The following is a 15,079-nucleotide window of genomic DNA, read 5'->3' as shown; positions in this document are numbered from 1 at the left end:
ACCAATATCACCAATAGGTTTTTCTGGTTTTGAGGGGCGTTTGCAAAGCGTATTCAGACATTAAAGAGGGGTTTCTTTTAGATCAGCAGAGGGAGCTCAGTCCAAATGAGAGTGCACGGCCAATAAATTGCGTTTTAGGGTTTACTTCCAATTTGCACTGTGGGCATCCAGGGATATAGTCTGGTGTTTTTGGTACCTAACTGATGATCCATTTGTGGATGTGGCAGAGAGGGTGTTGAAGATGAGTTGGGCAAAAATGTACTGCATGTGCTGTGATCTTCGTGGTTGAGACAAATGGCAGTGCCAGCGCCTCGTTTTGGCTTCCAAGCTTGCATAAAGTAAATTTGTTCATTTCAGCTAGTTTTTGATGGTGACCACTGACAATCTAGTAGGATTAAAAGGACCATGCCGGAAGAGGTTAGATGGTAGAAGTGCTTGGATGTACTGATCCTAAATCCTTTTTGACTTCCAGATAGAGTTGAGGAGGACCCCTGTGCTTTTTTCCTTGATGCTAGATCTAAGCGGCTGATCTAGAATCATCAGCAGTGTGGTTTTAAGAAGTGTTGTTTGAATTTTGATCCATTAATGATCAGAATGTTAATTAATATTCAAGACTCCATGCCAGTTTGTATTTTATTTCTCTCTCGCACTTCAAAAGTTTTTGATCATTAATGGTATTTTTTGCTGGAAGTAGGGTAGTTGAGCTTTAACTAAAAGATATCAGTTGACAGGACTCTCAGATATTAAACACCTGTGGATATCTGTAATTTGACTCGTGTCGGCAACCACAGATTTTTATTACTTTCGGGTTCTTGATACAGGAGTGTAAACGCCCCTCAGGATGTCTTTTGACTCGGACACAAACTTAAGTAAAAGAGTTTGTCTTTTTCAGCAGACATGAAAATTAAGTGTATTTTTAGTAATCTTTTTGTTTTATCTCAGTAAAATCAGGGTGTAATGTTCATTTGAATTGAAAAGACCTTTGCCAAGAAGTCTCTAAAAGCATTTATTGCCAGAGATAATATTGCCTTTCTTGCTGCTATAAAACAGCGAGTGGTGGATACTGGGGTTAGACTATTGCCCAGCAGTATTGGTGCAGATTCCACCACAGTCGCAGTGTTGGCTATTGAGATGTGTCCTCCACGTTTATCTCTGCTAAATGGACTACTCCGCACACTTGTAAACATCTCCCTGTGACTAACAAGGAAACACCTTTTCCTCAGGAACTGTAAGAAGATTCCTTTAAGGCTTATTTGGATATATATTATAACCACCTCTCAATTTTGGCTTTGTGCGAATTCTGGTCCCATAAGTACCGAATGGTGGAGAACCAAGCGTAAAATGAAGGTGTTAACATTTGGGTGTCTCTGGTCATCGTATTGTTTAGGTTCCCACTGTAACCAACCATCCAATTCCATTAGTTCTTCTGTTTGGGTATGGTAACAGCGTCCGTACAATGTGGCGTTTAAGTCCGTATATTAAAGTGTGCAGAAGAGCACCAGGACATCCATACTCTGCAATGCATCATCACAATACTAGCTGTTTGCTTTCTCCTTAAAATTTCAAATCCAGTAGAAGTTTTCAGTCACCACAGCTTGTTTTATGTGCTGGTAACAGAAAACAAGATGCTTTAATGTACCGAAGAAGTACTGAAACCCACTAAATTCAAAGCTGCCATACATACCCAAAACGGAACTCTGTGATGTGCATTCTCTGCTTGATGTTCTGCTTTTGAAAACGTGCTTGTTGACTGCCCTCCAGCATCTTTTACTCGCACAGCAAATTTTATGCTCTATGTATTTCAATTCGGACTAGTTCAAGCAGATATCTCAAGCTTACGAGGTGTTGTCTGATGCCAACAAGAGGGAGTTGTATGACCACGGCGGTGAACAGGCAGTGAAAGGGGGTACCGCTGGAGGCCGAGGAGGCTTCAGTTCCCCGATGGACATTTTCAACCTGTTCTTTGGAGGCGGAGCCCAGATGCCTAACCACCCCGAGAGGAGAGGTAAGCAGTACTTGTGAGCAAGCTCACCAAAACTTGTGGGAAACCTTGTACACAAAACATTTGCGATGAGGATTTCATCTTTGTATGCACAGAAACCTTGTGGTCTGGCCACATAGTCATATTTGCCGATAAATTTCAAAAACGACACTTGTAAGTTTTCCAGTTGATAAACACTTGTATCCCTGGATTGGAGACAAAAGCGCTCGCTTGTGGTACGCACAGGCTAGGACTTGCTGCTGCAACACGTCTCCAACACACTAGCGTTAATGGCAAGATGTATGCATGTGCTTTAGGGATTTGGGGTGTGCACAATGCACGCTACATGCTTCTAGGTATTTTTTGGTAAATACGATATTTATATACTACCAGTGCTTTAAATGGGCCGGTACAGAGTACTGGCAATTTTTTATTTTGAAAGAGGGAGTACCTTTACTTGTGAAGAGTGACGTAATACTTTCAAATGGAGAGTACCAGCACTTCTCAGAAACAAGCAGGTACTCTGGTACAGGGTACCTGAACCTCTATTTTTCCATTTCAAGCACTGTATACTACCTGCAGCACGTAATGAATACCAAGATAAACAGAAAATCCAAAGGGTTGGGATAGTACTACAAGCACTTTTGTTTCATGAGACAGGTAGAAAATGTGTTACATTGCTTGCTTGGTGAGTGTTGATTTTTCTTCTCTCTCATAAGCTTGGTTGTGATTGATTTGTGCCACATACAAACATAAGAGTGCCTTCGATGACCCTGCATAATTGCTGGGTTTTTTTCCTTTACAATTTTTCTTCAGGAAAGTCAGTAGTTCATCAGCTGCCAGTTACATTGGAGGATCTGTACAATGGAGCTACCCGAAAACTCTCCCTTCAGAAGAATGTGATCTGTACAAAGTGCTGTGGTACGTTTTGTCTCTTCTTCCGGTACTTGGACTGTGTTTTTTTGGGGGGTTTTATTTTTTGGGAGCGTTCCAGTGCAAGGGCGTGGCATTAAACACGATCTGCTATGTTTCAGTACATAGGGATATTATGTTATAGTGGAAATAAAGTTCATTGCAGGTGCTTTGTGTCCAGTCCTGAAAATAATGAGACGGAGACCACGGGACACTGTTATCAACAACCTCTTTATTTTCCCTCACATACTTTCTCAGCCCTTGACGGTTTCCCCAGCATTCCCGCCTCCTCCCTCGCTGACATCCTTCCTCTAGTGGAGGTCGGAGCCTCGTCCCAAGGGTCCTAGTGCTAAATGCCACACTTTGAATCCTGTCTTCACATTGGATAGAACAAGATGCCTTGTATATAAGGAAATAATGTGTTGTAGCCCTGAATTCGTGTATTACGGAATTTGGAGTGCATAAGACCATTATTGGTAATTATCTTGCTTTACAAAACAAAATAAATGTTTTAAATCATTTGCAAGTCTGCACTGCCCCAGTGTTAAGTAAGTCCGCACTTGTATTGAAAGCTACTATATAAGAATTCAGAGAATCCGAAAATAAAAAGCCGTTCTTGGTGCCAACGGATCGGTTTGTTAGAAAGTGAACAGTATATAATGTCATTATTCAATCATTTGTTGGTCTAAGTTAATTTTCCAGTCTACACTGTTCTTGTTATTCCTTCGTATAAACTAACTTATTTAAAAATTGAGTCGGTGAGTCCTTTTCACAATTGATGGTCCTCCTGCTTGACATTTATATTAAGGGATGAGATGGTAGTCATGCATTATTTGTCTTTCAAGTCTGAAAAGCATTTCTGTTGCTTTCAGAGGTGGCTGAAAATGTTTTTTGTGTTGCTGGTTAATAGCATGCCCAGGAGGAGGAGATATTGTGAAACATTTGTAACAGCTGGCAATGGTTTGGAGCTTGTATAACCGTTGCCTAGTTCTAGTAATATGTTAATGATGATGCTTGAATTTTGCAAAGCCAAACCATTGTCTGTGTAAACCTGATCCAACAGTATGTTGTACGTATTTGGCTTCTCATAAATTTACGTTCAGACCACCACCACTGCTGCTGGGTTAGCCTCTACCCCTAGGTTTTTGTATGTGTAGCAAACAGGTATGTTGGTTTGCAAGCACAGTTGATAAAGTCTGTCCAAGAATACGAGCGAATACGAAAGTCTCTTTCTGTGCTGTGATGGATGACGTATGAATCTTTCTTTTACCCAGGGTTGGGCACCAAAGACGGTACATTGGGCCTTTGCAGAAAGTGCCAGGGCACTGGCATGAAAGTGGAAGTCCAGATGCTGGGGCCAGGCATGATCCAGCAGATGCAGACCATATGTGCAGATTGCCAAGGCCAAGGGGAGTGGATCGGGCCTCGAGATCGCTGCAGAGGATGTATCGGGCGGAAAGTAACCAAAGAGAAGAAAATACTGAGTGTCCACATAGACAAAGGTGAGACTACTGGCTATCTTTATAATGTTATGCTGGATGAATGAAGAAAGCAAATCAGCACTGGAAATAGGAAGCAAGTGGCATTATGTTAAATTAATATAATGTTTTAAAAAATACTGCTAATTGAAAATGATTAATAACGTATAGGTTAGGGTTTGGTGGCTCAGTGGATTGGATTGATTCATCCACTCCAGGAATCTGTGCTTGTGCTCATTATCACTGGTTTCAATCCCAGCGAGTTCACTCAACCCTTAACCCTTGTGAGGTGGATTAAAATAAGTACCATAGAGTTGGGTGTCAAACAACTGTAATACAGCGCCCTGATGCCTCTCAGAGTGAACATGCATTTTACATGTTTGCACGTTATGTATTAAATGATAGATACATTTGATAGCAAACTTGGTATCACTAGAAGCTTGAAAAGTTGAAACTCACTTCTTACCCGTTGTTTTTTATGTCTAAATTTCATCCTAAATATTTGTTTCATGGCCTACACTAGCAGTTTGCTGCTGGGCTGCTCCTAACGTCTCTTTGAAAAAGAAGAGACGGTGCTTTTGCACACTTAACTTTCTAAAAATTCATTTACTGATCCAGGATGGGCCACGATCTTGAATTAGCAAATCAAAATGGTGGCTACTTCATGCCATGTCAGGAATCGTTCATGTTCATATGTGGTGACACTAGGTCTGCCTTTGTGCGCCATGAACCATACATATGGATGTGTGATGACTGCTACATTTGTGTCTTCGCGCCTAGGCCTCCCTCCCCTACTCCAAATACAGTGCATCATTGGCAAAAAAGCACTAGCAAAGCGAATGGCGAGACGTATTGGCTTTTCCAGTACTTTGTTTCCACTGCCTGGACAATTCCCTCAAGACCCTGGTCTGCGAGCCCTTACATTTTACTCTTGTGAATTGGTTATTACGTTGGTGGTTGCACGTTTTACTTTTGACCTTAATGCCATCTTTGAGGGTAAATGTTTTTGGGTTTTTTCCTGGAGAAAAACGAGTGGCCATGCAATTAGCTAATGCACGTTGTTGACATGGAAAAATAATTTCCCATGTGTGATCGGAGATGAAAGGTCAGGGATTGGTCGACACCCTTCTGCCCATATTGCATAAAATACATAATCCAAGTCTGCTATTCCAGAGTAGCTTGCATTAGCTTCCTTAACATCCTGCCCAGCAGCGACGGAAAGTGAAGGTAGGGCAGACTGTGGACTTGCAGTGTGAGCAGCCTCTACCGATCTCTTTCCCCATTGATTGTGAAAGGCCCTTGATTGTAAAGTGAAGTCTGCAATTTTTTACCTCTGTTCATGTGAACCCACCCCACTTCCTTATTTGTGCTATGCTGAGATGAACAGGAGGGGAGTACTCACGCAGATAAATTAAATGTTATATTTTAAGCATTGGTGGGACCCTCGGCTTGTACTTATTGCTTATTAGAGGTGGGTGAGCCACTGAAGTCTTAGAAGATACATGCCTCCAGCTCAACATACTGTCTACCAGAGGTCATAAGCCAAAAGTGAGCCCAGACACATTAGATGATGCTTGTTCAGCATCTCTGTGTGCACTGAAATATAATTCTTAAAGCTTCCATGGGTGCTACAGAGGGTCGGTCATACTGATGGCTATTTTCATTTTTAGAATTAAAATACAAAAAAGCTCATGTCACTGGCCAGGCCCCTTTGCTGCACTTAAAGGACTTGGAGAATGAGTTCAAGAGTGACTGAAAGAAAATACAGGGATAAAATGAGCAAAGATAAGAGTGGAAAGAGGGAGAAAGAGTAGGACAAGGCAGATAGCGAGATGTAGAAGAATAAGTAAGTGATTACACACTCACAACTTGCAAGTTATTGACACGTGCGAATCCGATTACAACCCGTAAGTCCCCTCCTCGTATTCAGAAGCAACGATGCACAGAGTTGTTTGCTCCAACAACGACCTATCTATTTAATCAAATTAAAGATAACATTGTAAAGCGGTTACATTCACAATCGATATTGAAGACATTACACAAAATAGCACTGCACCTGGCAATTTTGTAGTACTTTTGCAACATGTATACATACAGCAATTGTTCAGTAGTGGTAAAACAGCTTGGGATTGGAGATTCAAATGTCCCACTTTACATGCATCAATAGCATATATCACCAGGGAACCTCATAATGCACCATACCTGCTGTGGCACCTGCAGCCTGTCCAGCCACCAAGAAAAATCCCATTAATAGCCAACCTTGGGTGACGCAGGGGAAGAGCCTAAAGTCTGGGACCACCAGCTTGTTCGTCCTACCGCCAGGTAGCCCCATGCCTGGAAAATCATTACACCATGAAGGGGACAAACCAGCAACGCATTAGAAAGAATGGTAACACTGTTCTCTTCTAAAAAATTACCAATGATTAGGCTGATGGGTGTATCTTTTGTTACGCAGCCGTAGACAACAAAACTGAGATTTTGGGAGACCCAATGGGTAGCTTGACCGAGGAACAAAAGAGGAATCTCCCGTACCCAGATGCCTAAAGCTCCTACAGTGCCTGTTGATGACCTCACCACCTGAAACGTGGGAGTGGAAGAGGGATGTGACCGTGACCTACCCTGTGAGAGCGGACTAGGGGCAGGCGGGTAATTTCTGCTTCCTTTCCCCATCATTGCGTGGATATTCTGGGAATGTGTTCCTGCCCATGGAGTGACTAAAGGCAACCCGTCCATATTTGCAAGTGTCGCCGTATCAGAGCATCCATACAACAATATATCTTTTAAAGGCTTGAGTGTTAAAACAGAGCTAGACCCCATGTAGTCCCTTGTTTGGCCATCTCTCTTGCCCATCATTACTTTCATTACAGTACTAAAAGCAAGTGTTCACCTACATGCAGTCAGCCAAGTAATGGTTATATGCAGCTCAGAAAGCCTGCAACACAAAAGTATACATTACGTTTGGTTTTTAAAAACTGTCGCACAGTACAAGTTGACTAAATGTTTCTCTTTGAGTCTGAGCATCAGATATGGCTTCATTCTTGGATTTCTCCAGAGTATAGGGGTACTAAAGTGAGGGTCACTGCCTACAAATATTTTGCTCCGACTATTTCCACTTTCGCTTCCCTTTTGCACGGATAGTTTTTGTCACTTACTGTTTACTGATGCCAGATGGAACCCTCACAAGATATACATGTTACAAAGTGTGTTGGTCTTTTAAAAATGTCACACTACAAATAATTTTATTAAACAAAAAAAGAAAATCTATATATTTGAGAATCTCCTGACTCAGCCCAAAAAAGAACACCTTGCAATATTGGAGGGTGTCTTTATCATTAATCACCTTAAAATGGTTTCTGGGACAGGTTTAAAAGAATTCGAACAGAGGAAAACACAGTAGCTTTAAGAGGATTCTGGAACAATTTAGACATTTACTCTTGGGAAGGGGAGGAGTAAAAGAATTTCTTAGATGAAGCATGAAATACAACTCTCCCAGAAATTGTGAGGTTGTATAAGAAGGGGCTTCTCTTTTTGGAGATGGGGAAAAAAGATGTCCTTTGTTAAGGAGATGCAGTAGTTGGCAAGAGCATTTTCACTTGATCAACCAATGTGTATTTGCTCATGTGCGAATGGAATGAATACATTTCTTATGAGAATGCACATGGAAACGTGTGGCCAACAGAGGTTTCCAGGTGTAACAGGTCAAATGTTTGAGTTAAAAAAATGATTACACCTGCAAGTGTTGACCTACTCACTCATTTCAGAGTCTGGCCCATTATTATAAGCTGATAGAAGCGGGAAAATATGTGTTCGAGGCATATGAGCTGCAGATTGTACACTTAGCATAGATCGCCATCTGGTGTTGGGCCCGGATGTTTGCAGTTTGTTTTTCTTCTTGGACAGTCTTTGGAAGTCACGAGTTTGGTGACTCCTCCTTCGGTCCGTACTGCGCATGGGCTTCGGCTCCATCCTCAGATTGTTTTTTTCCGCCATCGGGCTCGGATGTGATACTTCGTGCTCCGGCTTCGAACTTCTACGGTTCCAGCCTCGACGGAAAATCCTCGTTTCTTCGAGCTTCTTCATCATCATCTTCATCTCTCGAAGCGGCACTTTCTCCATCCCGTACATCGGCACCGGCCTTCGGGCCCTCCTCGACTCCGGTCCCGGCCGATGGAAAGGACTCCGTTCAAAAAGTGCCCAAAATGTGGGTCTAAATTTCCCCACACCGACCTCCATCAGGTGTGTAACCTTTGCCTCTCTCCAGAACACGAGGCTAGAGACTGCCCCGCCTGCAAGTCTTTTCGATCGAAGAAGACCATCCGAGATCGAAGAGCTCGACGCACCATGGCGCACTCATCCTCTGCAGCTCCACCGGACATCTTCGGAGACGGCGCCGAAGCTTCGGGGCAAACACACACCGAGCAGGAGGAAGACGTCGTCAGCGCTTCCGAGGCCGACTACTCCGACGTGGAGGACGTTACACCGGCGCAGCGGGCCGTGAGTACTATACCCCCTCCCACCCCCGCGCCGAAAACCAAAGAGACTCAGGTTACTCCCTCGCCTGCCGGCCTGGGCAAAACCAAAACCAAAGCTTCTATCACCCCCACCTACGGGCCCGGTGTCGAAGCCTCCAGTCTCACGGCAGCTCGGGATCGAGCCAGCCGACGCCCGGTGCCGAAAAACAGCATCCGGCACCGAAGAAAGCAATATCCAGCTCGACTCCGAAGCCACCGGTGCCGAAGCCTGGACACTCGGTGCCGACCAAACACAAATCTGTCGGCACCGACGCCCCGGCGCCGAAACCTCATTCGACGCCGAAACACCCGGGGACCTCAAGAAAGCATGGCGCACACAAACCATCCAAACCCTCGGTTCCGAAATCACCGGTGCCGACAGACGATCCGGCACCATTGGCTCTGTTTACACCAGACCCTCTACAAAAGACTCTGTCCAAAGATCCAAAGACTGGGCTTTTGACTTTAATTACCAAGAAAAGACGCCTTGATACTCCGGCTCCTCCTCCTCCACCCAAAAGGAAGGACTCTGCTACTTCTCCCCTCAGAGTGCCCTCCCCACTACCGCCTCCCCTACCTCCTCCACCACCTCCACCCCCTCCCAGGTCTCCGCCACCTCCACCTCACTACGATCCGGCCCCATCCCCAGATCCGGATGACGGGGACCCGGACAATTACCCGGCGGACGCCCCAATGGATCCCACTCCACCAGGGACCCCAGACCCATGGGAGGATTACAATAACCCTGATATACCAGATATACCTCAGGACGACCTATACCCATCCAGGCCGTCTCCTCCAGAGGACTCCTTAGGGTTTCATCATTTAGTGCAGAGAGCAGCACACTACCATGGGGTGGACATGCACAGTGAACCAGTGGAAGAAGACTTCCTACTGGATACATTTGACATACAAGACAAATCCACTTCTATTTTACCCATGCTTAAGGGTGTCACCAAGCACGCTACAGAGGTGTTCAAAGACCCTGTCAGGGCCAGAGTACTGAACCCTAGAATAGAGAAGAAGTACAAAGCGGCACCCACAGACCCTGCATACATTAAGGGCCCTGCTCCCCTAGATTCCCTAGTTGTCTCCACAGCTAGAAAGCGGGCTAACTCCCAATCCTCAGGAGAAGCCCCACCGCCAGACAAGGAATCTAAACTTCTGGACGCGTCTGGTAAACGCACCGCCTCCCAAGCTGCAAACATGTGGCGCATTGCAAACACACAAGCACTGCTTGCGCGATATGACAGAGCACACTATGACGAACTAGAGGCTCTTATGCAGCACCTTCCAGAAAAACACAAGCGCAAGGCTCATGACCTGATACAGGAGGGTAAACTAATTACAAACACCTCCATTAAGTGTGCCCTCGATGCAGCCGACACTGCTTCTAGAGCCATAAATACAAGTGTCCTGCTTCGTCGCCATGCCTGGCTCAGGATCTCAGGGTTCAAGCCTGAAGTCCAGGCGTCCATACTCAATCACCCCTTTGACCAGCAAACTCTCTTTGGGCCAAAGGTAGACGAAGCGTTGGAAAAGATGAAAAAGGACACAGACACAGCAAAGTCTATGGGGGCACTCCAAACACAAGCCTCTAAACGTTCCTTTCGACGCTCGTCCTTTCGTGGCACAGGCAGAGGCTCCTCCACCGATAACGCCTCTACCTCCTACAAGTCCCCTCCTCAAAATACCTTTTCAAAGGGCAATCAAAGGGGTGGTTACAGAGGCAACAACAATAAGGGCAGGGGCAAAACCAACAACACCCGTTCTGCCACCCCACCCGCACAATGACTCCCCTCCGCTCCCCCCAGACCATCCCACTCCGGTCGGGGGCAGACTACAAGACTTTATCCACACATGGGAGTCCATAACATCGGACAAATGGGTGACCCAAATCATTCGGTCAGGGTACTGTCTCGAACTAACATCTACCCCACCCAATATCCCACCAAGGCACCGTCCAATGTCTCAAGAACATTCCACACTGCTCAAACAAGAGGTACTCTCACTCCTCCAAAAACACGCTATAGAGCAGGTCCCCGTCAATCAACAAAATCTAGGGGTCTACTCCCTATATTTCTTAATACCAAAGAAAGACGGGACCCTCAGACCCATTCTCGACCTCCGGCCTCTAAATGCCTACATACATTCAGACCATTTTCACATGGTCACCCTACAACAAGTCCTCCCACTCCTCTGCCAGGGAGACATTCTCACAACCTTGGATCTGAAAGACGCATACTTTCACATTCCAATACACCCCTCTCACAGGAAATACCTCAGGTTCGTGGTGGACGGGCAACATTACCAATTCACGGTTCTCCCCTTCGGGGTCACCACCGCACCACGGGTGTTTACCAAATGCCTAGCAGTAGTAGCAGCACACCTCAGACGTCAACATATTCACGTCTTCCCTTACCTAGACGACTGGCTGATAAAAGCCGCGTCCTACGACCAATGTGTGCAACATACAAACAGCACCATCCAACTGCTCCACCAGCTAGGCTTCACGGTGAACTACCAAAAGTCCCACCTCGTACCATCTCACACAAAGCAATATCTCGGGGCCACTATAGACACCTCCAAGGGTATTGCCTATCCAAACTCAGCCAGAATCACAAGCATTCAAGCCTTACGCAAAACATTCCTTCCTCAACACTCTCTTCCAGCAAGAGTGTTTATGAAGCTCATAGGAATGATGGCGTCTTGCATCTTCATAGTGCCCCATGCAAGACTCCACATGCGTCCACTTCAAGAGTGCCTAGCACAACAGTGGAACCAGGCCCAGGGTCAGCTGACGGATCTGGTGTTGGTGGACGGCCGCACACATCACTCTCTGCAGTGGTGGAACACCACAAACCTTTCCAAAGGGCGGCCGTTCCTGGACCCGGTTCCTCAAGTGACTCTAACAGCGGACGCATCGCTCTCCGGCTGGGGAGCGCACCTCCTACACCTCACCATGCAAGGTCTATGGACGCCACAGCAAAAATCGCTCCACATCAACCATCTGGAGCTCTTGGCGATCTTTCTAGCCCTAAAATCTTTCCAAAAACAGATTTCGGGCAAAGCAGTCCTCATTCGCACAGACAACATGACTGCGATGTATTATATACAAAAACAGGGGGGGACACACTCTCCCCAGCTCTCCCGCTTAGCCCAGAGCATATGGAGATGGGCAATTCCCCAAAACATCTTTCTCCTGGCACAGCACGTTCCAGGCGTACAAAACACCATGGCAGATCTGCTCAGCAGACAAACGCAACAACTACACGAATGGGAACTGCATCCACAAGTTCTTCACCCATTCTTCCAACAGTGGGGGCATCCTCAGATAGACCTCTTCGCCACCCACGAAAACAAAAAATGCCCAAGCTTCGCCGCCAGATACCCACACCCATTGTCCAAGGGCAATGCGATATGGATGAACTGGTCAGGCAGATTTGCATACGCCTTTCCACCTCTCCCACTAATTCCATTAGTGGTCAGGAAGCTACAACAGCACTCCCTCACACTCATTCTGGTAGCTCCCACGTGGGCCAGGCAGCCGTGGTACACCACGCTACTACAACTATCAGTGGTACCACATCAAAAACTGAACCTATCCCCATGCCTCCTAACCCAGAACCATGGAGAAATCAGGCACCCGGACCCAGCTCAGCTCAACCTGGCGATCTGGCTCCTGAAATCTTAGAATTCGGATACCTTAACCTTCCCCCTGATTGCATGAACATCATCATGGAAGCCAGACGTCCTACCACTAGAGCATGCTATGCCGCAAAGTGGAAAAGATTTGTAATTTACTGCCGTAATAATACAATCAACCCTCTAGATGCATCCATACAGCACATCATATGCTATCTGCTCCATCTTCACAGGTGTAACCTGGCATATTCATCCATACGCCTACACCTAGCAGCGATCGCTGCTTATCTACAAAACAGACAGCATTTATCTCTCTTCAGAGTGCCCGCTATTAAAGCCTTCATGGAAGGCCTTAAACGAGTAATTCCTCCCAGGGCACCACCTTCCCCTGTATGGAATCTAAATTTAGTTCTTACACGACTAATGGGTCCGCCCTTCGAACCAATGCACAAATGTGAGCTACAGTTTCTCACCTGGAAAACAGCTTTCCTTGTAGCTATCACTTCCCTTAGAAGGGTTGGTGAAATACAAGCGTTCACCATACAGGAACCCTACATACAAATGCATCACAGCAAGGTCATACTTCGCACAAATCCGAAGTTTCTGCCCAAAGTCATTTCCCCCTTCCATCTCAATCAATCAGTGGAATTACCTGTCTTCTTTTCGCAACCCCAATCTGTTGCGGAAAGGGCCTTACACACACTTGATGTGAAAAGGGCGTTGCTATACTACATACAAAGAACGCAACCCTTCAGGAAGACTAAACAATTGTTCGTTTCCTTCTCTCCACCACATAAAGGCAACCCCATTTCGAAATCAGGGATAGCTAGGTGGATTGTAAAATGCATACAAATTTGCTATCAAAAGGCAAAGAGAACATTATCTGTTCCTCCTAAAGCCCACTCTACAAGAAAGTTAGGGGCTTCTATGGCTTTTCTAGGGAATATACCCTTAGATGACATCTGCAAAGCAGCCACATGGTCTACACCGCACACCTTCACAAAACACTACTGTGTAGATGTGCATTCCAAGCAGCAAGCTAGGGTGGGCCAGGCTGTACTAAAGACACTTTTTCAAACAGCTGCAACGGATACCGGTGGTCGCCGCTAAGGTTGGGTACTGCTATATAATCTATGCTAAGTGTACAATCTGCAGCTCATATGCCTCGAACGGAATATGCTACTTACCAGTATGCATCTGTTCTTGGCATGTAGAGCTGCAGAGTTGTACACGCCCACCCGCCTCCCCGGCTACCTGTATCCGTTCCAGTACATCTTATTTAGATACAACACACATGGGTTTCTCACTGTTATTACTACGCTCCATCATTTCCCTGTTGGCGAAAAACAATCTGAGGATGGAGCCGAAGCCCATGCGCAGTACGGACCGAAGGAGGAGTCACCAAACTCGTGACTTCCAAAGACTGTCCAAGAAGAAAAACAAACTGCAAACATCCGGGCCCAACACCAGATGGCGACCTATGCTAAGTGTACAACTCTGCAGCTCTACATGCCAAGAACAGATGCATACTGGTAAGTAGCATATTCCTTACAAATATCCGATTTGACTATTTTTTAAATTATTCCCGGGTAGTATGCCTTTTTGCCATCCTTTAATGGTCACAGCTTCCTTTTTCACTTTCCCACTTGCTCACTTTATTACTCGCATATGCACAACAAAGAAAATTCCACTCACTAGCATTGACATTTCCACTCCCACAGAAAATTAATTATTAGTGACTGCGTACATTGCCTGTGATAGTTGCTATTCCCACCTTGCTGTATCCCAGTGGGAAGGAGGTATGTAGGCAAATCTATTTTGTGTCCTGCTTTAGCCCACAACCCATGCTGCCCGAACTGGTAACATGTGATGCCACCTTGCAGGAGCTGTACTGTTTAACAATATGTATGTAGGTTATACAAAAAAGTCTCGCCAACTAAAAAAGCTTTTTCTCTAGCTAAGTGTTTGAGCAGCGTATGTACAATGTGTCATTTTTTTTATCCAGCGGTCGCTCCATGTGTGCACCCCTTCCCTGTGGCTGTGCTGCTAGTGTCAGGATCCAGCAACATTTAACATTGTTCCTGCTGGTCAGTGGAATATTCTGTTACTTGGATGGACAGTTCAAGTGGCTATCTGAAAGAGATACTTTAGTGATAGATTCCTTACCTTAGAATATCTCCAGGCGTCAGACTGGATCTGGAAAGTTTCGCTTAGCAGTACCCCCTGCGCGTCAGTAGGTGGCGTCGTGCGGTTCCGCGTCTGTCACTGGCATTGTAAGCGCCGAGATGACGCCACGGAGAGTACTTGGGCACCACCCATGCGCGCGGACTTCGGTTCTTTCTTTTTCCGCGCCAGCAAGCGCAGATCCGGATTGAGCACGTACCTTAGTCACTTTTTGACTACTATTATGAGACTTTGTCTCCTCTCTTACTCCTGGTGCACGTAGGGATGCCCGGCTTTAAGTCCTGTGGGGCCTGCTGCCGGAATATTTCAGTGGCGGACCCCCACGATGTTTGCCTCTACTGCCTGGAGACTGCCCACGACTGCCGGGA

The 15,079-nt window shown here is 45.8% G+C and overlaps 1 protein-coding gene across 3 annotated transcripts in view; it reads left to right on the top strand.

Moving 5' to 3' along the window:
• LOC146772608 (dnaJ homolog subfamily A member 1-like) overlaps positions 1-15,079 on the top strand; it is a 142,366-nt gene that overhangs the window by 38,080 nt on the left and 89,207 nt on the right. For all 3 annotated transcript variants that reach the window (XM_085638962.1, XM_085638961.1, XM_085638963.1), the window contains exons 3-5: positions 1,816-2,005; positions 2,798-2,902; positions 4,168-4,395. In XM_085638962.1, the coding sequence (XP_085495088.1) occupies positions 1,816-2,005; positions 2,798-2,902; positions 4,168-4,395 (523 nt within the window). The remainder of the gene's footprint in view (positions 1-1,815; positions 2,006-2,797; positions 2,903-4,167; positions 4,396-15,079) is intronic.

The sequence above is a fragment of the Triturus cristatus genome, chromosome 12 (assembly GCF_964204655.1).
Source record: "Triturus cristatus chromosome 12, aTriCri1.1, whole genome shotgun sequence".
NCBI lineage: Eukaryota > Metazoa > Chordata > Amphibia > Caudata > Salamandridae > Triturus > Triturus cristatus.
Note: the sequence above shows the minus strand (reverse complement) of the source record. Positions and strands in the feature narration are given on the sequence as shown.